Source organism: Triturus cristatus, chromosome 1_2 (assembly GCF_964204655.1).
Source record: "Triturus cristatus chromosome 1_2, aTriCri1.1, whole genome shotgun sequence".
Lineage (NCBI taxonomy): Eukaryota > Metazoa > Chordata > Amphibia > Caudata > Salamandridae > Triturus > Triturus cristatus.
The window spans coordinates 345,579,716-345,605,683 of record NC_140580.1 but is presented as its reverse complement, the minus strand read 5'-3'; the positions used below and the strand labels follow the sequence as shown (position 1 = coordinate 345,605,683).

General features: G+C 45.7%; 1 protein-coding gene across 1 annotated transcript in view; it reads right to left on the bottom strand.

The window, feature by feature from the left end:
* The window catches only part of VWA5B1 (von Willebrand factor A domain containing 5B1), a 575,143-nt gene that overhangs the window by 472,790 nt on the left and 76,385 nt on the right, over positions 1-25,968 (bottom strand). Inside the window, exon 8 of the mRNA XM_085614890.1 lies at positions 4,450-4,560. Coding sequence (XP_085471016.1) covers positions 4,450-4,560 — 111 coding nt within the window. The remainder of the gene's footprint in view (positions 1-4,449; positions 4,561-25,968) is intronic.

The following is a 25,968-nucleotide window of genomic DNA, read 5'->3' as shown; positions in this document are numbered from 1 at the left end:
CTTTGCCTCTTGGACGAGACTCAAGTTGAAACTCTCCATTTATACACAGTAATGGCTGGTCCCAGAAGAAAACTGAAAAACTACCAGCCACAACACAACAATTCACTCCCCTTCCCCACCTTCGCAATGCATCATGCAAATCACGCAACAGGTTACTCCTGTTCTACTGTTTCACCTCATCATACCCAAGTGTATTACACTTTCCCAAGCACTAGTGACTTGCGACAGAGTATTCCTCTTTCCCACCTTCACAATTGTAAAGAAGAGTGTCCTGCTGCAATTCTCTCCTGATTGCTTACCAAAGACTGTGTGCTCCATCTTATTACATTGGCAACAAACACATAGATCACACAACATGACCGGTTACTCCTCTTCCCCAAATTTGCACACTCATATGTGCCCAACAAATACATAATTGCATAACAATGCTGTTAGACCTGGCTTTTTCAGCAGGTTTATCCCCAGACCTGTTTTTGTTGGTTTGATGACTCTGGGCACTTTACCACTGCTGATCAGTGCTAAAGTGCATATGTTCTCCCTGTAAATTGTTGTTATGGATTGGCGTTTCCATGATTGGCTGATTTGATTTACTGGTCAGTCCCTAGTACAGTGCACTGTGTGTGCCAGGGGCCTGTAAACTAAATGTTGTTAGTGGGCTTGCAGCACTGATTGTGCCACCCACATAAGAAGCCTGTAAATGTAACTCTGGCCTGCCATTGCAGAGCCTGTGTGCATCATGGTACTGCCATATCAACCTGGCATGTGTACCCACTTGTCAGGCCCTAACCTTCCCTTTTCTTACATGTCAGTCATCCCTAAGGTAGGCACAAGGTACCCCATGCGGGCAGGGTGCAGTGTATGTGAAAGGTAGGTCATGTCCTGGTGTGTGTGGTATGTCCTTATAGTGAATTACTGACAGTTTTGTTGTTCACAATTGCAAGGTTACCTGTTCCCGTGGGACAGAATGGGGAGTTTGGTTATAACATCTTATAAAATAACTACCCCTAGGAACAAGGTAGAAAAAAGTTTAGTATGCCTGAACTCAGCATGTTAAAATGCATCTTTTAGTGAGGGTGATCTTTAAATTCTGTGTTTGAAAATACTCCTTTTAGAAAGTAGGGATTTTCTTGCTTAACCATCCAGTGTGCCTCTGCTAGGTTTGTGTATTGCATGTCTGGCTTTTGGATGACAGGGGCTGGAGAGGGGCAGTGGCTCCAGAGAGCCTGATGAGTCAGGACTGGGCTGAATAGACCTGGGCGGTATTTAGAATAGGAGGAGGAGATTTCCTTTCACCTGAAGGGGCCTGGTCTGCCTTTAGCAATACTGTCTCCACCTCCTGCCAGGAAGCTGCACCAGTGAGGACAGAACTGGTTTTGGCTGGGTACAGACACTCTCTGCCTTCAGAGAACAACAAATTCTTGTGCATAAAAAGAGGGGCCCAGACCCCAGACTTTTAGATCGCTTCTAGGAATCAAGAGTAATCTTTGCCAAGGAGAAGAGCCGGAGAAGCTGAGGAGGAATACTGCCCCTGTGCTGTTTGCTGTCTGGGTTTGCCCTGCAGTGGCTATTTGCTGCCAAGGAAAGGAGAAGGACTTTGCTGTTTGCTGTGTCCCCTGCTTGAGGAAGATCTTCAAGGGCTTGAAATTGAGATTGCTTCCTGTTCTGAAGAGTCAGGGACACAAAGACTTCAATGCTTCTGTCTTTCTGCATCTGGAACTGCAGTGTCAGCTGCCACAGAAGGAAATTGCAATACTGACGCCGGCGAGCGACGCTGTAACCTGCACCAAAGCCATGGGCACCACTCGTGAAGAGCACGATGCACCGCCCTGACTTGCACCGTAGGCCCGAAGCCTGCTGCTGCTGTGCTGCATCGGCTCTGAAGCCGTCACCGAGGCCGCTGCCTGCACCGGAGCCAAGTACACCGTTCGTGACATCCACGACTCACCGCCCGACTTCACCGACGCCGGTGCTTTATCAACGCTGAGCCGATACTTGATGTGGGTGACTCCCGAATCCATCGACACTGCACCGTCGTAAGGAACTGATGGCTCACCTCCCCTGCATTGCAGTAAGGAACCGAGGCTTCACCTCCCCTGGTGTCGTAAGGAACCGACACTGCCCGGCGCCAATGAAGCATCACTAGCCTGACGCCGTGCACCGTCTTTGCTTTCATCAATTCACAGGTACTGTTCTTTGTGGGTCTTCTTGACTCCGTGCCCGACACCGTGCACCTCACGGTCGGTGCCGTACTTTGGGATTTTTATCTATCACGACATCGTAATACCTCCAGGTGGAGTTATTTGTTGCTACAAACTTTATTTGAGTGAATAACCTAATTTTGAGATTATCTTGATAACCGTATTGAGGATTTTTGTTATTTGGTCTTGTTTTGGTTTAGATAAAGATGACTTATTTTTCTAAACTGGTGTGGTGTCCATTTGTAGTGTTTTCACTGTATTACTGTATGCATTCACAAATGCTTTACACACTGCCTCTGAGATAAGCCTGTTTGCTCATACCTAGCTACCAAGGGGGTAAGGAGGGGTTATTTTAGGAGTGTATCCCACTTACCCTGACAAGAAGCAAGGGCCCCTATTTGGACAAAGTTACCTACCTCTGCCAACTAGAGACCCCCATTTCTAACAAATGCTCAAATGTGTCCCTTTTTCAACCTGCTAACAAGAATCTGCCATACCATGCGCATAGACACACTGTACATGCACAATGTGTACTTCCACACATCAACCTGCAGGAGGGTACTGTGCTTACTACCCCACTCTACCGCAGCAGTGCAAAATAAACACTTTTCCCAAACTGTAGAACAGAGGAAATTCCAAAAATAAAAGCAACAACACTTTACCTCTCCCAGTGGGGTGACCATTCCCAAAGTTTGCATGAATCCATCATAATTTCCTCCATATACAAAATATAAACGCAAACTCAATCATTTCAACATTGTATTAATATTTTTCAATTTCCTCACACAATGTAGAAGAGCTAAACATTCTACAAAATACACTTCTTTCACCATTCAGAACAACCTTGTGAAGCTCTGATGCTCCTTACTCTTTTCAAGAGCTCCAGGGACCATTGACACACAGCAGATATGACAGGGCTAGAGAAAGTCCAGTACTCTTATATTCTTTTCACCATGTTAAGGCACAAGGATTCTGATCCCTAGTCCCTCTTTCATATATATTTCTTTTCTGAATGTTCTTCCTCAGTGTCACTTGTATGGAGGCAAAAGTGCACTGCTCTACTACACCATCTAATAATGTGAGATGCGTAGAGCGCCTTCGTGTCAGTAAACCCTGGAGGTCGGTGCTCTCTTATTTTAAGGACTATTGCTGAGCATCTGTTCCTAAGCACTCACTGGAGCTTCAGGCTGCCTTCTCTGGTAACCCATGCTGAGCCTCTTCACATCAGCGCTATTATCAGACTTGTGTGGTGTAGTCTGCCCCATCTCAATAGGGGGACGCGCTGAAGACTGCGCTCTCCACAGGGACCCCTAATGCCACAGTCTCAGCACTGTAACTTGCGTGGGGAAGACAGACACCACTTCAATAGGACACACACTGAAGACCACCGCACCACACTCTAACAATGATGAGATCTCCTCCTAACAAACACAAGATTATGCGAGCACATCAATGGCACAACTCCACACTTGTTGGCACATGGAGTTTAAAGAGAAAAAAAACTGTCACTCATGAAATGTTGGCTGCACTTTTCTTGGGACACTTTATGGCACACTGACTCTCACAAACAATACCTTGAAATCCAACCCACCAAACCTCACTTGACACCAAAACCTGGGGAAAGCAGAAACTCTGTCCTCAAGTTCTTGTCACATGTCTTCCTCAAACTTTAGTTGCACTTCCTTTGTTTCTGGCTCATTGCTCACAGCCCACTGTAAGACAGATTCATTTCCTCCTCAATATCTTACATTAATGAGTATCACCACTATGTCTCCCACTCCCCAAGGGTGGCACGGTGAGATCCGTTTCCAAAAAGTGCACAAAGAATATGTGATGTTTATGGCTGAGTCATGGCTTATTCCACTGAATGATTCAATACGTGCACAGAGTATACGTCACTTAGTTTGCCTATGACATTGTCTTTGTATAGCAATACTATGAGTTTTATTCTATATAAAAATAAATACAATAGTTCTGAAAAATTTAAAAAACAAGAATGATTTTCGAACATGAGCTAAGTTATCATTAACAACCCTTTAACAGTTTTATATCAGAGCATCATCAAGGTGGCAATACATTTGTAACTGATATTTAGGACACCATTCATGTCAGACGACATTGTGACAACAATATTCCGGTAGTATACTATCACTTTTAGGCCTCCGCGCAGAATCCTGAGACCAGGGGCAACTCCCTGGCTGGCCTAAGGCGTTCTCCAAGCTTTCCTCATCTCACCCTCTCCCACACTCACCTCACTGTACGCCTGACTGGAGGGGAAGAGAGTCTTGAAGGTCGAGCCGAAGCCGATGATATTGAAGAGCGAAGCTGGCATCAGGCTCTTGAGGATAACCAGCATGGCGTCCTGTGGGGCAAAGAGGAGACAGCGGTGAGAGTCAGTTTGAAGGGGGCAGCTTAAATACCTGCACCACGGTGTGCTAAATGAACAGGAAAAGTGGATTCAACTTACTCCAGGATGGTTTGGAGGCCCCCAAGAATGATTTAAAAAAACGCAGGCACACATCTTGCAGCACAAGTGCCACTTAAAGTGGCTAAAAATGCAGAGGATTTGTGGAAGCGACCAGTGAATAATCTAATAATTGCTGTCTCAATCTAGATTAACCTTTTCCAGGTGAGCTGGGGGTTCAACCTCCCCAATAATATTCTAAAAGAATAGTAGCATTTTTTCATCACACTTTCACTACACATGTCTGTGGAGCATAGATTTGACAGACAGCTAATGTAAATAGTAACAAGGCGAATGAAGGGTGAGAGAACATGGGAGACGAAGACAAAAACCCACGGTTCGGTATTCTGCGATTTATGAAAGGAAAATCGAAGCAAAGCGGTCTCAGTCCATGCAGTGAAACGCAGACAGCTTCCTTGGAGCCTTATTGCGGGCTTTTGATATTTGCAGTCCTGGTTCTCACATTAACATTTCCTTTAATGGAGTTCTTCTCCTTCATTTATGGCCTTCAAAAAGCAATCAAAAGATCACGACCCAATTGTGTAGGCTGAGTAGCTGGGCAATTGGAGATAATTTTCCTACTAATCTCTTTTGGAAATCGAAAGTTCTAAAGGCGCCGTAACTTTATTAATGGGACTTTTTAAAATCTAAATAGCACACGGCCTTGTAGCAAGCATTTGGTGCCTTTTTGGCATTTTTTGTTCATAAAAGTCCAGAATACTGTACCAGAATGGCGGCTCCTCATTTAGGGTGGAGGAGTGTGCCCCTCCCTGCTGCAAGCATAGGTCAATCATTACTATTTTATTACAAAGCACCGAAGCGTGCCTGTCCAGCCCAGGCCATTACTGCTGATTGGCAGCAGAGATGACTCTGCCTAAAGTTTAAAGTGTGCATGTCGGATACGCTAGCTGTCTTGCTACTGCCTGCCTGACATGCACACTTCAGACATCTCCAACCAGAGCTGGGTTAGATAGCTGGATAAAGTTACAGAGGCCCTTAGTCTCAAAAGGTGCACTAAGTTAATCTGCTTCAACCAATTCTGGCACTTCTCTCATGCTGATTACTATGATAAACTGTATGAGAGCACCTCCTGGATTAGTTGGGTTAGTTGGCTCTGCTCTGGGATTCCATGCTGGGAGCCACGTTCTCACGTGGCGTCCTGGGATGGAGGAGACAAGAGATGGGCAACCAAGAAAGTACCGCGTGCTGCTGTATTGAGGCAAGTAAGTGTTAACATTTGTAACATTTACTTCCAAACATTTAGGTCAGAGATTTGGTTCCCGTTTAAATTGCATGTGTTTTACCTAATCTTGGATAGTCACATTCCCTAAAAGTTTTACCCTTTACAGGATGTTGTTTCTGTATTGCTTTCGTGCTGTACATTACTCTAGCACAGTGCATACTTTGAGCTGAGTCACACCACATGTTTATAACGGACCTCGATTAAGAGGTCTACAGTAGAGGCTGAAGGTTCAGCAACTTTCTCGCAGTGCCTGTCAGTGGATCAGAAAGATACTCTGAATACATGGCCATACAATCCTTGGCCTCTCTGCAGAGCACACAGTCTAGTGGCAACTTATTACAGATGTAATTGTGATTCTGTGCCAATGGGTGTGATGGGTCCGCCATCACGGAGGCGAAAGTAAAAGAAAATGCAGTGTTCGCTCACTACTTCATAGTCATCCTTAACTTTTACAACCCACTTCTTTCAAATGTCACCAGCCATCTCTGCTGAACTAGGCCTACATGTCTTCACATCTTGATTTTCGCATTCTACTTCACCTTTCATTTGGCCCAGATGCTATTTTCTTGTATCCTTTCTACCTACACATCTTCCTTTGCCCTGGTGCCTGCCTCTTTACCCATATCTCCCTCCTATCTTCCTCTGCCCCGCCACTGTCTCCCTACTCCAGCTCCATTTGACCCTGTCTTCCTCTGCTATCGCCATTTTCCTCTGTAACTTCCCCTTGTCTTTTTCTTTCTCTCTTTGCTCCAGTCTCCCTCCCAGATCTCATTATGCCTCATTCATTCTTCCTTCCCAATTTTCTTTTGCCAAGTCCATTTGTCTCAGCCACCTCCCTCTGTCCGATGTCCTATCTCCCTATCCTCATCTTCTGCAATGTCTTTCTATCAGCAACCTTCCCACTTGGCTTTATTATGTCTGTCGCAAAACTAATCACTGCAACGATTGGAAACCACACTTGAATGCTATAGGCACACATACGTATGACCAGCGTGGTACATCGATGATCGATGTACCATCCACAGCGGAAAGTGAACTGGTGCTGCTGCAGGAGAATTCTAGCCTTTTCACACTGCAGCTGAACTTTAACAAGTTGGAAGAAGAACTCATTAGAAGAGGATGATCACCAGTCAATTGTTGGCCCCAGCAGACAGAGCCCAACGTCCAGGCCTTACAAGAAGTTCTACCTGTCCTGTAAGTATGTCTTAACATTGACCTCTTCTCACCATGGTAAAATATCATTATCTAAATTGCATCTAAAAAAAACATTATTAAGCCCTAAAATACTTATACGCATTTGGCACCTGCTATTAGTGGAACCACAAAACATGTAAATCTAGCAGTATGAAAAGCTTCCACGACTCCCTGTTCTCCAAAAATGTGATCTTCGGCAACAAACTTTGCTACCCATTCAGACCCATATTTGTGAAGCACTAGTTCTGCCATTGCATCACACAAGGCGGCGAAAGGTAATGCAAGGGCTTCAATGAGATTTACTAAGCCACGCAAAGCTGCCTTGCGTAGCTCTGAATGGCATGTTAAATCTGAAGTAATGCAACGCAGCATAATTAGCTGCCTTGTGTTACTCTGCCCTGGGAAAGCGTTCAAAAAGATTTTGGCCCATTTTCCAGATATACTATGACTAGTAAACCTGAAAACACATCAAAATACTACTCCTTTCCAGGTGAGGTGTATAGGAAAAATATGTTTATTTCTCTGTCTTTTTTCCTCTTTCTACATGGCCTGCATTCTGCAGAACACATAGAAAGAGAAAAAAGCCTCAGAGATTGTTTTTGTCTACCTTACTGCACAGAAAAAATTCTGGCTGTAACACAGGCACCCTTGCATGATGGGGCATGGGTGCCTGCATTGACGCTAGGGTACACTCTGTGCACCAGCACATGGAGAAGGTAGGAAGTAAATATGGGGCATTCTTGCCCTCTCCCTGTCACTCAACTCAGCGCAGCACGTTGTTTTGCTGTGTCACATGTCTTGCTAGTAAATCTTCCACTCAGTCTTGTTTCGTGTTTAGATTCTTTTCTTTTTTTATTTCCTCACTCCCTCATGAAAACCTATGGAAGTGACCAAGCTTTGCCCTAGTTTCAGCCTTGGGCATTCATCCCATGCAGCTTTAGTAATCCTTGGACATCAAGATTAAAAACAAACAAATTGATCACCTTTCATGGTATAAATTACTCTGGTCATCAACAAGTAGAATCAACAATCTACTGAGTGTATAGATTAGTCAGGTTCAACAACCACATCCGCAGTTTTTACTTTCCAGGAACTATTTTGATGCTTAATATTAGACCCGGGTTGGCTGAGGTAGGTACCTTAGGCCAAGTAGGGACCCGCGTTCCAATGTCAGGGAAAGGAAGGTCACCTTCTTATATTGCCCCGATCACCCCCTCGGTAGCTTGGCACAAGCAGCCAGGTTCATCTTCAAGGCAAATGTGTAAAGTATTTGCAACCATGCTCACAATAATCCAATGATGACACCACAAATAGACTCCACACCTGTTTTATAAAAACGAGTATAAACTTTATGTTAAAAGATATACGATAAGACCACACAATGTAAACCAACATATGAAGTTCTGTAATATTTCTCCTAGCCGGTTGTTAGACTAGTCAGTCCTTGTAAGTTCTGGCGATATAAATGAGCACTTGTAAACATTCTCCTGTACTCCTAATATCATGTCATACAGTTTGTAATGCTAGAATCAGGCACTTTTGCAATGTAAAAATACTGTAATGCGTAACGTAGCAATCAGACACTCTGCAATTAAAAGAATGCAATGCGTAACGCAACAATCAGGCACTTTGCAAGGTAAAATAATGCAATGCGTAATACAACTACTAGCTATGTCGTTATGCAAAAATAAGGTAATGCGTAATACAGTAATCAGGTAATTCGTTATGCAGGAATAATGCAATGTGCAATACGCTAACCAGGTACTTCGTTATGCAGAAACAAGGCAATTCGTCATACGACAATCAGGTAGTTTGTTATGCAGATTAAATGCCGTGCTTCATACACTAATCAGGTAGTTCAATATGCAGGAATAATGCAATGTGTAATACTCTAATCAGGTACTCCGTTATGCAGAAATGATGCAATGTGTAATACAACAGTCAGGTACTCCGTTCTGCAGAAATGGAATAATGTGTAATACACTCAGGCCCCGATCAACGGGCCTTAGGTGGTCTCTCCGCCTCTCCTTCTGACTTGCAGTCAGCCTCTATTAGTTGCCCCCAACACGGTACGATGTAATCAAAAAGTGCAGCTTCGCACTCCGGATCCTGTACCGCCACTCCCTTGGCAATAAGGGCTGCGATACGAGTTGAAGCAGAGGCTTGTGCTGCCAACTCGAGAAAGAGGCCGAGAGCGGCTCCCTCCAAGCCCGCGCCCTGCCCCAGTAGTCGATACTTGTTACCTGGGGATAGCAAACTCACTCTCCTTGTCCAGCGGCTGGGCCTCCAATGCAGCTTTGTGAATTGGCAACGGCGGCTCGGGCCGGCAACTCAGCTCCTCCGGTTCTGCTGGTCTGGGCATCTTCAGTTACGAAGATCTCAGGCTTCCACAGAGCACACGCACACAGCGTCGCTGAGTCTTCCTTATGATTTGGGTGCACGGTCACTGGGCACCCCACGCACGGGTCTCAGGCTGTATGAAGATCACGCGCACAGCGTCGCTGAGACTCACTTTACTGTGGTGCACACGATAACAAGGCAAATCCTCACAAAGGTCTCACAGTGCACAACGCACCCGCACACAGCGTCGATGAGACTCACTTGGATTCCGGTGCACACAATACCAAGGCAAATCCTCATGAAGGTCTCAAGGTGCACAACGCACATGCACACAGCGCCGATGAGACTCACTTGGATTCCGGTGCACACGATAACAAGGCAAATCCTCGCGAAGGTCTCACGGTGCACAACGCACACGCACACAGTGTCGCTTTTTTGTAATGGTTTTTATTAACTGCACAATAAATATATTACTTACAGTGTCGATGAGACTCACTTGGATTCCGGTGCACACTATCACTGGACCGTCCTCACAAAGGGGTTCAGGCTGCGCAAAGTACATGCACACCGTGTCGCTGATCTTTGCTTGGACTCCAGGTGCCCACGATCACAGGGCACGCCTTACGAGGGTCTCAGGCTGCAACAAGCATACACACACAGTGCCGCTGAGACTCTCATGGAAACTTTTGTGTTCCTGTGTTTCCGAACAGGGAGCCAGCTCAACTCGGGCCCTTGGGGATAAGTTACTTCAGGACACAGCACACAACAAAGTCTTCCAAGCAGGGGGACACAGCAAAGTCCCTTTAGCCTTTCCTTGGTTAAATTAGCAAACTGCAGGCAGCCCCAGAACACAGCAAGGGTCAGTCCTTTCCTTCAGTCTCTTTAGTTGTTTCTTCCTTGGCAAAGCTACGAAGTAGCTCCAGTCTTGTTCACACTTGATCAAGCCATTCTCCAAAGTTCAGGGGCTTCAGCTCTCATAGTTATACCCCTCAATGGCTTTGAAATTGTTGTGTTTCAGGGGGCACAGACCCCTGTTGAAACCAGTTTTGGGTGCCTCCCTGCCAGTGACACCTTTCTTCCTTTGATTAGTGGGGGTCTGGATTCTCAATCACTCAGCAGAAGATGAGCCAATTGTTTTATAGCAGCAACCAGGCCTCTTCACCTATAGGGGCTTCTCCTCCCCCTACACTCCAGATACAGGTCAGCCTGTTGCTGTTTCACCTCCTCCTCTGGGTCGAGACATTCCCCAGATCCTCTCGCTTTCAAATCCAGACAGTCAATCCACAGCCAGGCAGAGACACACAGAAATGTCAGAGCACAAAAACTCAGCCACTTCTAAAAGAGTGGCTTCTGAACACACAATGTAAAAACCACCTTCATAAAAAGATGTGTTATTACATTGCGAGGGCAGGCATACTAAACTTCACCTTTTCATCTTAAGCCTTGGGAAGATAGGCTGGAAAATATATTATACAGCCTTCCCATTCTGTCCTATGGGCAAGATGGCCTTTCAACAGTGAAAAACGAAAAGGAGATTATTTCACTGTCAGGACATGACACACACCTTAGTACATGTCCTATCTTTCACAGGCACTACACCCTGTCCAGGGGGTACCCTAGACCTACCATAGGGGTGTCTGATGGGCATAGAAAGGGAAGGGTAAGGTCTGGCAAGTGAGTCCACTTGACAGAACAACATGGCAGTTTAACAAACTGCGCGCAGGCCCTGCAATGGCATGCCTGAGTTCCTTTTTTAAGGCTAGTTGTGTGGGTGGCACAAATAGTGCTGCATGCCCACTAGTAGCATTTGCATTACCAGTCCTGGCACACATAGTGCACTTTACTAGTAAGGCAAACACACCAATCATGGACAACCAATTACCATTACACTTTATACAGGGAGCACTTGCACTTTGACACTGTTAAGCAGTGGCAAAGTGTCCAAAGCATCTAAGTTGGCAACACCATGTCAGAAAAAAGGTCTAGGGGGAAAGCAAAAAGTTTAGGGACTTTAGCCAAAAAGGGCCAAGTCCTACACTTAACTAAAGAATAAATCCAAAATCGAAGACAAAAAGAAAAAGTGTTGTTGATTTTCAAAGACTAATTGGTTAAATTAATTAAAAGACTTATGCATTAAGGGGTTAAGTTAAAACCCTGGTGTAAGGAAATGTGTGCTCTTATCATCATGAGTTAAAATATAATCATTATATCCATACCTAAAGTATTAACAATATTTCCTTAATCTTAAACTTTTATATGAATTTATTTCCAAGATAAAAGTTCTTATTTAAAATATTTTAAAATGTTTTACCACAAACTGCTTTAATTTTTCCAATTACCAAAAAGACCTATGTTATCAAAACATCATTATAGTGTATCAAAAAGACCTAAGACGTAAGACGTAAAATACATCATTGATTATAAATATGGGCAAGTGTACTAATAAAGTGCATTCATTGTGAGCAATAAAAAATACCTTTGTTTTTAGTCACAAAAAATGTATTCGGCCAGTTACGGCCATAAAAGTTCAGATGATAAAAAACATTCCATAAATAGGTATAGTAGCAATACGCAATTCAAATCACATTTGGGGATAATACAGCTATTTTAAGAAAAGCCACAACATAGAGTACATATCTGGTAAGATGCATAAAACAAATAAAAGAGCCAATACCCTTTTACCAGAGATTAAATGTTTTAAAATTAAAAATGACATTAGATCCTAACATATAATTACGATAGGAGTGGGGCAGTTATATTGAACCGTATTTGTTTTCTACCCCCAGTGAAAGGCGGACAAAAGTTCTCACTGCCATGCAAATCTTCGCATTCTCTAACATTTATAATCACTCAAAAGCCTCCTTATGGGAGTTCGTATTAAAAGAATGAAAAATAGGGCACAGAAATTGCTTCCTAGCATGAGCATCCAGACTGCAAAAACAATAAAGTGCAATGTGCTTTGCTTTGAGTAGCAGTATTACTGCATGGACATCCGGGCAGTGGGCCTCCCCAGACTGTATTCCTTGGAAAAACAACTATCAGGTGCAATAGACTGAATCGTAATCTTATTGGATAAAACCAGAGGTTCCCATTCCGAAACCAGCAGAGATATGGCTCACAATCCTGTGCCTGATTGATTGGGTTATAGGTGTGGCTTACAAGCACATTACAAAAAGCTGCCTTGTGGTCTCTATCTTGCCTACACCAAAATGCCTCCTTTACACTGGAAATAGCCCTGGAGTCAATGTTTGCCGGATTGTCTGCATGCCCAACTCCAGGGATTATATATTTTTTGTAATCTAATCCAAGGGATATAGAGGGCATTGTCAAGGGAAAGACAACCCCCCAAGCCTTCCTTAGAGAGTTGGGCATCGAGGTTCCCCAAAATCCTCAGCCACAAGAGTAGTGGTGTCAGCTTTTTCCTATCACCCACAGGTGTTAAACCCAGCTCTGATAGGCACATAAAGGCAGTGCATGATTGGGGAGCTGCCAGTTCTTGGATAGGTTTTTGATCCAGCCTTCTCACAAATGAGAATACCACCTCCACAGCTCGCTTTTGACCAAGCCTTCTCACAAATGAGAACACCACCTCCACAGCATGTTGAATATGAGCAGCCCTGGATTGATGAAGGCTCAGTGGCTAGATCTGGTGGCTCAATGTGAACTAATGCATCCACTACAGGGGCCTGTGTTCAACCTCGTGGACACAGGTTCAAATCCTGACAGGTCCACTCAGCCTTTCATCCATCGGAGGTCAATAAAATGAGTACCATTGAGTTGGGTAACAATAAACATCTGTTATTCAGCGCCAAGATGCCTCCAGGTGAACGTACACTTTACAAATACACATGTTATGTTAAATTTTGATCAAAAGAAATCCCCAGATAATCAAAACACTTCACTTTATAAATTTCCAATCCCCCCCCCCCCAAAAAAAAAGAAAACCTACTTTTCAGATTTCTAGGACCTAGGCTCATTATAAAAGATTTTTGTAAGTTTGTTTTAAGATCAAGGCCCCCCATAATATTATAAAATCTATCTAAAAGAAGCTGGAGGCCATAAGCGGTCCTTGCCATTAGTACCGCACATTCTGTGTACAACAGCATGGACAGGGTCTTGCCTTAATTCTAGGGAGATCCTTTCCTATCCTTGCCAAGTAGGATTCTAAGTCATTGATGTAGATGAGCAACAGAAGTGGGGGCCATGACGCACCCTTGTCTCACCCCTAAGTGTGACCTAATGTTTTATATAAGTTCCCCATCCTCCCCAAATCTAACTTTGATGTTGGTATCCCTGTGCAATCTTTGTAGGAGGCCAATTAAACCAGGTGCAATCCCCATCCTGGTCATACAGTCCCACAGCTTACTCCTATTGACCAACTTGAAGGCAGAGGAAAGGTCCATAGCGCAAGGTGGATGAAACCTCTCCTTGCCTTAACATATTTCCCTATGACCAGCTGCAAATTAAGGCATGGCTCCACACTGCCTGGGCAGAATCCATACAGGGAATTGGACAGAGACTGGTTCTCTTCCATCCAGACTTCAAGTTACCCAATAATTTCAATGAGCTGTCTAGGATAGCTATGAAACGATAACAGCCCCGGAGTTCCTGTCCCTCTTGTTAAATATTGGGACAACTAATGCTTCAGACCATGATGGGATTAGATCTCCCTTAATTGATGCTTTTAAAAACATTAGTTAAGAGGGGGCCCAAAGTGCTTCATTTTGTTTAAAAGGGTCCAAAGGGACGCCATCAAGCCCAGGAGCCTTACCCACCTGGCTTCGCCTGATGACAGCGATTACATCAATAGTATCTGTCATATCGCTCAGAGCCTCGTATGATCCTAAGTTGTGACAATCTTCTCGGCTTGGTGGGCTAATAGCCTTTTCATTTCAAGGATTAAAAGTATTACAAAAATGCTCCACCCAGGCTTCTGCTGGTATTTTCGAGTCCATAGTAGGATTATCATAAACGCTAAAACTGGGTCAGTTTACCACTTTTCAAAAGGCAGCGATATCCCTCAGCCTGGATGCCTTATTTATATTACTGTCACATCAATACATTTCATTTTTCCCCCATGGGTGGGACGATCAACAAAGATTTACAAACACACAACGCTGATATTTAAACAAAAAGACAATCAACTTGATTTTTTTTTATGTATTTGAAAAAAATAATATCTTTTTAGATAATGACATAACTAGACACGTATCAAACCTACACAACAAACATAAGTGATTATCTACAGTAGTGACATATAAAAGGGTTAGACAGTGACTGTACATATATCAACAATACAAACTTAAAGAAAAAACAGTACAGGTAACATCAATTTTTCTTTTGGTAGCATTGTATAAGCAATAACAGAAACCCTAGCCAGACCGCCTTTATTGTATGGGTCTGGTTGGGCACCAAAGCTTAATAATGACTGCTACCACCCTGCCTGAGAGTTATTAGGGGATATCAACTGGCTTTGTCCATACTTGAGGTGTGGCCGACAGGACTAGGGGGCCCACCCGTCAGTAAATTTCATGGACCATCAATGATTTGGGCCTCTTGTCCATGGTGATCCCTTTCATGGACACCTTTTGTCTGTAATTCTAGATATTGGAGCATGCTATCCTATCCACCTGCAAGAAGTCTCAGGGTTCTGTAACACCCACTATAGTGGTGAGCTCGCACTCCTGCTGTGAACTCAAGCGCCTGCAGTAGCCCCTCCCCAACCTGCCATAGATTGCTATTGGCCCATTGTCATTCTGTTTGCTGGCCGATTATCACATACAGAATAATATTGGGCCTCTCTGTGCAGTTACAGCATTTTCTGGAACTCCTCCTACCCCAGTCTAGGGCATGTCAATTCTACTTTTGTTAAGGGGCTGGTGTCACCTCACCAGGTGCCAAGCTCTGGGAGATGTAGGGGAGCGAGTGGTCCCATTGACACTTCTTACAGGGTTAAAGACACAAACTTTAGATTCCTAGTATGCCAGCAATTTATAGGCTAAAAATGTCAGTTTAACTCGTGACTAATGAATCTGTTTGAGAGATCTGAGTTTTGTCTTGTCTGAGTTTTGACTCTTCATAAAGTAGTGCAGATGGATAGTGTGCCTCCAACGAAGCACAATGTGCAACACGCAGATCAAAGAATTGTTTTTTATGTAGACAGCTCCGTGGATTACTGCTTTTGTCACAGGAACCTTTTTTTTAATTACAGTTCCTAAGATACAAACCTTAGATAGCACAGTGAGCTATGAACTAAAAGCAAACAGCACCATGGAAATTGCAATGGGCGGGTTTACAGCCTTATTGCTTTTCTCTAATCTTTCATTATTCTAAGGTTCATAAATACGGTTACTTTGAATAATAATAATTACTTATTAGTAAACACAACCCCAACCACTATGTAATGTTTTAAATCCTGAGTTTGTATTTTTCCAGACTAAGCAGTCTTAACATATAATGCCTACCAGTATGGGTGACATGTGACTCGTACATGATGTAGTCCTCATTTTCTTAAGCAGGGCTACTAGAATTATGCATTCGAGGAAGTCCAAATTATGTGGCAGGGATGAGTAAATCATACAAGAAGAAAAATCAAATTATGTGGCGTAATGTGGCACATTTTGTAATCGTTTTACTTAAATATGTTGTCATTTTTAAACTTGTTAACACTGTCTGGGCATAGGTTGCACCCAGTAGCTGCCCATGGTGGGAGTGCTGCCGGGCGCTGACGTGGGACGGGGGAGGGGCAGGGTGGGAGGTAGTTAACTACAGATTATGGCCAGTTAGAGGTAAGTAAACAAACTAATTTTGTTGCGCGTGCTGCATCGCATTTGGCGATGCAGCGCACGCAACGAAATTTGTTTTATTTATTTATATGTTTACTTACCTCTAATCGGCCATAATCCATAGTTTACTACCCCCCACCCTGCCCCTCGCCCGCCCCACATCAGCGCCCGGCATTACTCCCACCATGGGCCGCTACTTGTTGCACCTCATTAGTACAGGTTTAACACCTGAATATAGCAATAAGCAACAGAAAGGTAACTTTTGCAAAGGGCCTTCCACTGCGCGTAAACACAAGCTGCTGAGTTTTTAGTAATTTATGAATCATTTGAGCTGAAATCTACAGATGATGGTTTATGTGGCAAATGCAGCAAATCTATTATTATTCAAAAGTCGCAGCGGACGGACAATTAAATAATTCCAGTGGCCCTGGTCACAAGCAACATTTCCTATACATTGGCTTGTACACTGATACAAGCCATTCTGTCTGTATACCATGCTTGTGATATGACATACTCCAACACCCTACTCTACCCTACATACTTGGAACGAGTAGCAGTGTAAAAGAAATGAAATGCACACGAGAGTGGGTCTATGTAAAGATGAAAGGCACCATTGGAGGGTGGTACTGATTGAATCCTTGGAGAAGGAGGTCTTTGAGGTGGCACAACAAATAATCTCACACCATCTGGCACCAGCACTAAAGCCATCTCTGGCCGGGGCGTAGCTATCATTGCCGCAGCCGGTGCCGTGCTCAGGCCCTGAGGTAAAAGCATTTCAGCAGCTAATTGTGGGATAGCTGGTAAGAAGTAACGGGGTATGGACACAGGGGTTACATTTTATTATAATCAGTGTTCCTATACATTTTTTCATTTGAACATTTTCAGTTAATGGAAAACAAAGAGCACAAGTAGAAATGCCTACGCAACATGACTGATGTGGCCTACTCCCAGAATCTTCTAGTACCACACTGTGACTTGCCAGACAAATGCTCCGGGCTGGAACCTTGAATGGATGTCTCCCTCATTCTTTAAAAAATGTCCTTTTCTTAAACAGTGATTTTCTGCCTGTATCTACAAGTGTATTGTTTCAGTAGCTCAACCCTAGACAAAAGGCAGTAGAGCACCGTAGAAGGTTCAAGACAAAATGTAAGTCTGAACACTTGTGCCAAATCTTTGAGGGATATATTTGCTAACATTTCACACAACACAGAGCAGTAAGTGAAGTTGTTGTACTACATTGCGTGAAAGGGAAAGGGAAAGAGTAGAGTAGCACCATATTTTTAAAGATATGGTACACTGGAATTGGGATTGAAAGTCTGACGTGCAAGTTACAAAGTGAACCATCACATAATCTCTCTATATGCTCATTATTCTACCTCTTCGTCTCTCGGTTCCCTTTTCTCTGTCTGTTACCTCCTCTCCCCTACCTAGCCATTCGTTTTTGCCTCTCTCCCCCACATCCTTTTCTTAGTTCCCCTAGCTCACCTTTTACATGCCTCCTCTACCTTTTCTTCTCTTTTCAACCGTCTCTTTGTCACCCCCACCATCTTTCTGTATAGCGTTGGTTCTTTTCTCTCCTCCATCTTCTTCTATTGTCTTCTTTTCTCTTTTCACCATCTGTTCTTTCTCTCAGCTGAAAGGCCCTCACTTGCTTTCCTCTTCTCTCACTGTTCACTCACACTGTTTCTACCCTTTGTCACCCTCTCGCAATATATAGCCCTCTCTCCTTTCTTATCATCGCTTCCCTCTCTTTTAAACACTCTCTGATAGTGCTACTACCAGTGAACAATAAGTATGAAAAGCCACAGAGCAATGCTTCTTGCACTATCATTCATGGTATGGGGGTAGAAATGTGAAATCTGCCTCTATGTTTTATGTCGGCTGTCAAATTCTGCTTGGAGTGTATATGTGTACTAGTTTGTTTTTCTCTTTAAGTCTTTCCAGCTATTTGTTTGCTTAACACTCAAATGTGCAATACAAACTAAAGAACATAAAGCTATTTTGGCTTGTACTTCTTTCAGCTATTTTATAATCCTGCAACGTCCTCAGATGTGTCCCCAAAAAATGACCTTTTGTCCTGAATTTGTGTCCTGAATATTGACCCTTTGTCCTGAATTTTTGTTGTCACTGGCCAGATGTTGCTTTTTTGCCAGTTAAATGAGACTGGCTCTTTCAATTATTGATTGTGAAAAAGAAGGTGCTGAACGGGCCCGGTCGGAGGGAGCTGTCTGTGGTGCTGAGAGGGAGTAACTCGAATGGAGCCTTGAACCTGCTGTGAGGGCGCGTTCTCTGGCGCTGAAGAGGCCCTTCTCGTGACTGAAGCCCGCGGTCTCTGGAGCTGAAGGGACCTCGCTCCAGGAAGCTGTCTCTGGTGCCGAGGCACCCTATATTCGATGTTTGTCTCTGGCGCTGAAGGGGGCCTGCTTGGCACCCCTGCTCGGAGGGAACTGTCTCTGGTTGCTGAGGCACCCCTGTTCTGATGAGCTATTTCTGGCTCTGAAGGGGGGCGTGCTAAGAGTAGGCCTGCTCAGAAAGTGTAAAACGGCTCTTGGTCTTCTGGGCTGTCTTTGGTGCTGATGTGCACTCACTCCTGGGTACTGTCTCCACAGCTGAAAGACAGGTGCTCTCGAAGCGGTGCTTTTGCCGCTAAAACATCTGTTTAACTTGCTGTCTAGGATGCAAAATGGTATTTGCCTTTTGGTTTTGTCTCTGATTGTGGAATATTCTTGTCCATCTGGTGCTGTCTCTAGTGCCGAAGGCCAGTCGCATCTGGACGATGGCTCTGGTGGTGAAAGACCCCACTTCCAATGCCGTTTCACGTACAGAACTCTTTATGTGGTCTCTGCTGCCGCCACTAAGTGCATTCGTCCTTAAGCTGTATTTGGAAGAGGGATGGACTTTCCCTGTTCAATCAGCGTATAGCAATCACTGACAACTGAAAGCGTCTGCCTCAGAAAGACTGCTCGGCCTGTCTCCAGAGGGATAGGAAGGCACCTGAGGAGGGATGGCTTTGCATAGAGAGAACAGATGGAGCAGCCTCTGTGGTGGAAAGAGAAGTGTCTCTATGGGAGTTATAACACCTTGTGTATGAGAAACTTGGTACTGTCGCTGGAGAAGACACAGAGCTGTCTCTGGAGGAGAGTGCAGCTGTCTCTAGAGGAGGAATTAACCTGTCTCTGGAAAGGGGGTAAGCCGTCTGGAGATGGTTGCACTCTCTGGATAAGAGTGGGTGCAGTCTCGTGAGAAGCGATTGCGCTGCCTCTGGGACAAATAGAGAAATGTCCCTCGATATTCGACTCTGTCTATGTTGGAGGGCGGGAGCTGTCCCCGAGGGGACGGATCGATCAGTCTCTGGGGGATGGATAAGGTATTACACGCACAGAGAGTAGTCATTGCAGACGGGAAAGCTGTTTTTACAGAGCTGGAGCTGTCTTAGCAGGGAGTATGGAGACATCTCTCTCTCTCGCTCTTTCTTTCTCACTGTAGGAGAGTAAGATCTGCTTCTTATAGTTACCCCCACTTTTTGCTGATGTTTCACTGTTTTTTTACTTTAGTCTGGCGGAGGCCCTGCTAACCAGGACCCCAGCCTAGCTGCTTCCTCTCTAAATTGATTACCAGTACTTTAGGTACACTCAAGATTGGATTCTGGGGTGCCCTTATAAGTCCCTAGTATATAGTATACTATGTACCCAGGGCATAGGTACCCCAGAGACCTACCAGGGGCTGCAGCATGTATTGTGCCACCCCTGGGAAGCCTTCCAAAATGACACCAAAGGTCTGCTACTGCAGCCTGGGTAAGGTGGTTTATGCACCCCTTACTGAGATATAGGTCACCTATATCTCTCCATATCACTGCACATGTAAACCTATCAGTCACCCTTATGGCAGGCCTTAACAATCCTGAAGGCAGGGTGCTGGGTTTCATGTTAGAGGGTGCCCATGCATGAGCAGAGCCCCTCTGCAGCTTTCGGAACCTTTATTCCGGGGTTGTTTGTGATGCAGCCAAACCATATACTCTTAAGTGCATTATAACCTCGCGGTAAATGCTAACGTTGGAATGGCTGCATGGAAACATGTCATGTTTGGTGTCAAACACCTTGGAATCATACCCCCACACAAGTAACTGGTTTGGGAGTATGATCCCACCCTTCTAGAGGGAGAGACATGACAGCACCGGTATACCCGGTACCAGCTAACAGAGCCCTGGCATTACAAAATGGATGCTGCCAGCCACAGAGACGAGTATGCCCTCCTGCTGCTGGACAAAACTCCAGCAGGGGAGGCCTGGACTATAGGTTTCCTATCACAGGGAGGTGTGACCACCTCCCAGACAGGCTTTAGTGTATTGGGGCTGGGTGGGTGCACTCCAAGAGTGCTTTGAAGTCTGCACTGGGGGCACATTTGTTGTCCCTGTGCATAGTCCAGCTCAATCCGGTTGCAGGGGCTACCAGCCCCTGCTCTGGTGCGAAACTGGACAAAGGAAATGTGTGTAGCCACCCCTCTTTCCTGACCCTCCCATAGGTGGGTCTCTAGAGTTTGTCCCACCCCTTCCTTGGGTATAAGATAGGAGCCCCTGGCTACAGGACTTTAGATTTACCTGGAAGAAACTCTGATACATAATCCTGGAACTTCCACAATCTACAAGGCGCTAGATGACTGAAGAATCTCCCTTGGAGTAAAGGAAGATGTAGCTGACCGGTTTGCATCTCCGAAGCTCCCGCCGGACTCCGAAGGATTTGCAACACAGGAGGTAGGTTCCCAGACTTCCCAGAGGCTGTCCCAAGCTACCAGCAAAGCTGAGACTCATAGTCCTCGTGGGGACCGTGGAACCGGAACCCCTGGACACTGTACACATTTGCAAGTGCATATGCTTCTCGTCAATCCTTGAGGCTGTGCTTTGGGCTACTTATAGTCCACACCCCGAGCAATGCTTCCACAGACGATTACTGGCCTACACTCACCGAGTGTCCTGTGGGCTGGTATTGTGTGATTCCTCTTGAGGTCCCTTCGCGATCCCTGGTCCGTCAACTGGTGGGTCTCTGTGAAGGCAACTCTAACTCTGATTGGGCTTACCTAGTTGCTCCATACGTGCCCTGATTCTCCAGTGCTTCGGGAGTCCCCAGGACCTTACTGGTCTGCACGGAAGCATCTTTACTCTTCCTGCGTGGGTTGCTGTTGCCAAGGCTTGTTGGGTTCAATCCGAGCACCGACACCGCAGCACTCGACATCCATTGTGGGAAAGCTCAAATCCAGCACCTGGTCATTGTCGACACCTCCTGGTCTTCGTGGCTGCAGAGTCAAGCTTCACCTCTTCGCACCTGAAGCACCCGACATCGGTGAACATTCGTCCATCGTGCCCCTGGTCACTGACAAGTGACCCAGACTCTGTCCCCTCAGCTTTCAGGTTCTTCTGATCTTTGATCCAGGCTTGGATCACACGGACACTTTTCTTCTACCTGGCAGCAGCACTTTGCAGCAGATCGCCATTGAAATCAACAACAATTCCCGACACCATTTGACACCTATTCACCCGGCTTCCCTGGGTGACGTAACTTGAGTACTCTGGTGCTTCCGTGGGTGTTGGCACTAGAACCCCCTAAGTCTAAAGGGGTTTGCTTAAGGTCCTCTCCTAAGTGTCCTTAACTTCTAAAATTCCAACCGCGACTTTCCCATAGAATAGTACGGGGCTCGCGCATGTGTTCTCACACTGCACGCGTACCCCGTGGGTCTCCTGTGTCACTACATTGGGTGATTCCTTGGGGTCCCAGCAATTCTACATGCTCTAGGCCCTGTGCCTAGTCAAGCTGTGGTTCTTATACCACTTTCTTAATATATGGTTTGGTCCCCCCCTGGGGCCCATTGAATATTGTGCTATTTACTGTCGTTTTAGAACTGTATTATTGTGTATCTTGGACTCTAATCTCAGAAAGAGATTAGTAGTGAGTGTTTAGAAATAAATACATATATTTTATATATACCTTGTGTGGTTCTCCTTTCATTTAGTAATTCAAGAGGTTATAATCGGGCTGCTCTCCATAGCTACCACTAGGATAGCTTTCAATAAAGGTTGTTTTTAAACCTATTATCAATAAGGGTTGTTTGGACTGGTGCAAGGTGCCCACTATAACTAGTGGACAGCATATAAAAGGCCAACTTCTCACACTCACAATCTCTCTCTCTTTCTCTGTGTGTCCTGTGCTCTTTGGAGAAGTAATTGAGTTGTCCCTTCAGGGGCGTTGCAGCTCTCTCTGCAGGAGGCACAGGGACTGTCTCTGGAGGTTGTTTGCCACCGTCTATTTGAGACGGATGGGGCTGGCTCTACGGGCGGAATTGAGCTGTCATTGGAGAAGAGAAAGATCTCTCTCTCTCTCTCTTTCGCTGCTGGAGGGATGGAGGATGAAGGTGGTGCTGTCACTGCAAGAGGGACCTGTCTCTGCAGTAACGATGGTGCTGTCTCTGGCGGTTGAATGGAGCTGCCTCCGTTGGAGGCTTGAGGCTGTCTGTGCAGCGAGTCTGGAGGTGTCTCTTCTGTAGGAATGGACCTACCTCTATACGAAAGGTGGAGTTGAGCCTTCAGTAGATATGGGGCTGTCTCTATATGAGATATATAGAGCTGTCTCTGAAGAGAGGGAATTAACTTCATCTACAGGAGTTACCAATATGTCTCTGTGGCAGTAATGGGGGCAGTCTCTTTTTAGGGGCGGAGCTCTCATTACAGGAGAGGTATGGTGGTCTCTGCAGTAGGGAAGGAGTTTTTTCTACAGGAGAGACTGGGCAGTCTGTGCAAGGGACGGTAAAGCAGTGTCTAGCGGTTGAATTGAGCTGTCTGCAGAAGGAATGGAGATGTCTGTACAGCATAGGTAGTCTCTGCCTGCTAAAGGGTGGGAGAGAGAAGGGAAGGAGGGACGTGACTACCTCGTGGGTAGAGACAGAGTGGTTTCTGCATGAACATATTGAAATGTTCCTGCTGGAGGAATAGAAGCCGTCTCCGGAGGAGAGATGTGACCCTCTCGCAGGGAGAGATGGAGTTGTCTCTGAAGGAAGGGACGAGGCTGTCTCTGCCTGAGGAACACAGCTGTCTCTGCAGGAGTTATGGAGCCGTCGGTTCAGGCCGCTGGCACCACGCACAGAGCCGTCTCTACAGCAGAACGAGATTTCAACTTGTCACTAATTAAATAAGCCATGGGCTGCCGTAGCAGCGGCGGCGCCATCAGCGAGCAGTTAAACTGCAAGAGGAGAAATCCCGACAGGCCGGAGCAGAGGAGCTGTCACCATTACCCCGTCTTGTACAAATTGATTAATTGAGTATCCGTGGGTGTGTGGGTGTAGAGGCCGCCAGCGGCGCCCTGGGGGACGGAAGCGATGCTACCCGGCGATAAACAGCTTCTTGCTGCACACCATTCCTGCAGTTTATCCCTGTCCCCAGGGACGGACGGTGTGAGGGATGTCTAAAGCGCCAGCTCTCCGAGAGCTGGGTGAGAGGCGCTGACCTCTTCCGCCTCTCCGTTCCGTCTCGGCCCACCGGCATCCACGCGCGCGCTTCTCCTCACGCCGTGTGAGGTCTCAGAGGGCAGTAATGGGAAAAGCAGCTCTACCGTAATATAATCTTCGGAAGCGCAGTCATGCCCGTTCACCGCACCGGCCTCGCTGCAGGTCCCCACCCGGTCAATAAATGCTCTTTCCTCGGGGTGCCACCTGAACGAACGAGGGAATATTGTCGAAATCTTTCCCTGCCGCCTGTCAGATCTGCCGCCTAAGCTGGCTGCTGACGTCAGCGAAGGTCCCCAGGGAAGAGTGGAGCTTCCAACTGCTGGTCACCAGCTCTGGCAAATAAGCTGCCCTCTGCTAACGAACAAACCAGGTGCACAAACTCCCTTCTGCAGTCTGACAAACCAGACACCAAAGCTGCCCCTTGCAGACCAACACCCTGGCACAGAAGCTGCTAGCTGGAAACCAATCTGCCTCTGTAAACTAGCAACCCTCCCACACAAGCAGTCAGGGGCAGACCAACAATAATCCTCTGACACAGCCGACCCACTGAAGGTCAACCTCTCTGGCACACAGGTAGCCCTACTTCTGTCCAACAGCTATGGCACCAAAGATGCGCCAGTGCAGGCCAACACATCTGGTGCACAAGCCTCCTTCTGCTAACCAGTGACACTGAAACTGCCACTGCATGCTGATCATTTTAACGCACACGCTGTCCACCGTTGACCAACAACCCTGGCACGGTAGCTGCAAACTGCTGCCAGCAATCTTGGAAAGCAAACTGCTATTGCAAGCAAACACCCAAGTGGTCCTAGAGCAGAATAACAACCCTAGTTCACAGGCAGCATAGAAGGCCAGCATCTAGCTGTTCAACAGCCATAGCCGTTGCTGCACCACTGCAGACCAACAACTCTGGCATAGAGTTTCCCACTGTTAACAACCACTGACGCTCCAGCTGCCACAGCTTTCCAATAATGTTGCCACACTAGCTGTCCCAGTGCTAACCAACAACCCTGACACAAAAACAGATCGACTGTAGGTCTGCTTCACTGCAGGTCATCAACCTTGCCATCCCTGAAGCCCCACTCAAGAGGAGAAGCCACTAACCACAGGATGCAAGCAGCTCCACTGCCGGCCAACATCTCTGGCACACAATCAGTGCAACTGTTGTCAAATCACCTTAGTACACAGCCCCTCTACTGTGATTCTGCTCAATGCAGGTCAACAAGCTAGCATCCAACCTTCTACCATGCCGGTCAATAGAGCTGGCACTGACGCTGTTCCACTGACAGCCACTCTGGTGAGCACTCCACTACAGCCTGAGCCTTTGACACACATGAAACAAGAACTTCTCCACTGCAGGCAATAACTCTGTAAGGAGGGTGGATTTAGCAACCCTACTCAAAGGGTACAACTACCTTGGTGTCTCTTCTCTATTTCTGTTCACACTGGTGTGCGAGACGATATCGCTGGAGGGAGAATCAGGAGCTCTTCAGCTGTGTCAGGGCTTTGACATGCCTTATTCTGCCCTAGCTAGAACACATTGTCCAAAAGGTAAATGGAAAGGCTAATGGAAATGCCGGTATCTGAGCGGTCTATAGTCATATATCAGATCAAGCAGTCAGGGTGTGGAATGTCAATCAATAACAAGTGAATATGCCACTAACAGGCTAATGTAGGCAGTTCCGGATTACCAAATAGACAACGTAGGCACAGGCCTATGGGCCCCACTACTTTTCGGGGCCTCTTGACAACATATCAAAATACAACTTTAAGTACATAAACCAGAGACATCAGATTCACATAATAGTTTGTCTCCGAAAAGCTCATCTTCTGGCAGCTGTCAGTTTGTAAACAAAATACGGGGCATTGGGTATTAGGAGATTATTTGCAAGTGACCCCGGAAATTCGACTGCTTAGGGGCCTCCACAGGGTTTAATCTGGCACTGAATGTAGGGGAACTGAGTCAGTCACAAATAAGGCCAGAGCCTATGATGGGTAGTAAAAAAGAATCCTAGTTGCCCCAAGGCATGGGATTGAGACAGTCTTGATGTAGACAAAGGAATTAGCTTCTGTATACCCCTGAAGGCTTTTCCTGGGAGTCATGTTAGATTTCTGCATAAATGCATAAACAAACCCATTGTTAATGAATCATTATCTGAATTTGAAGGCGGATCCCAAAGGAGGAGTTGATACTCGACGACCATACTAAAGCGCATACTTTTAATACCACAAGAATAATTTATTAAACCTCTT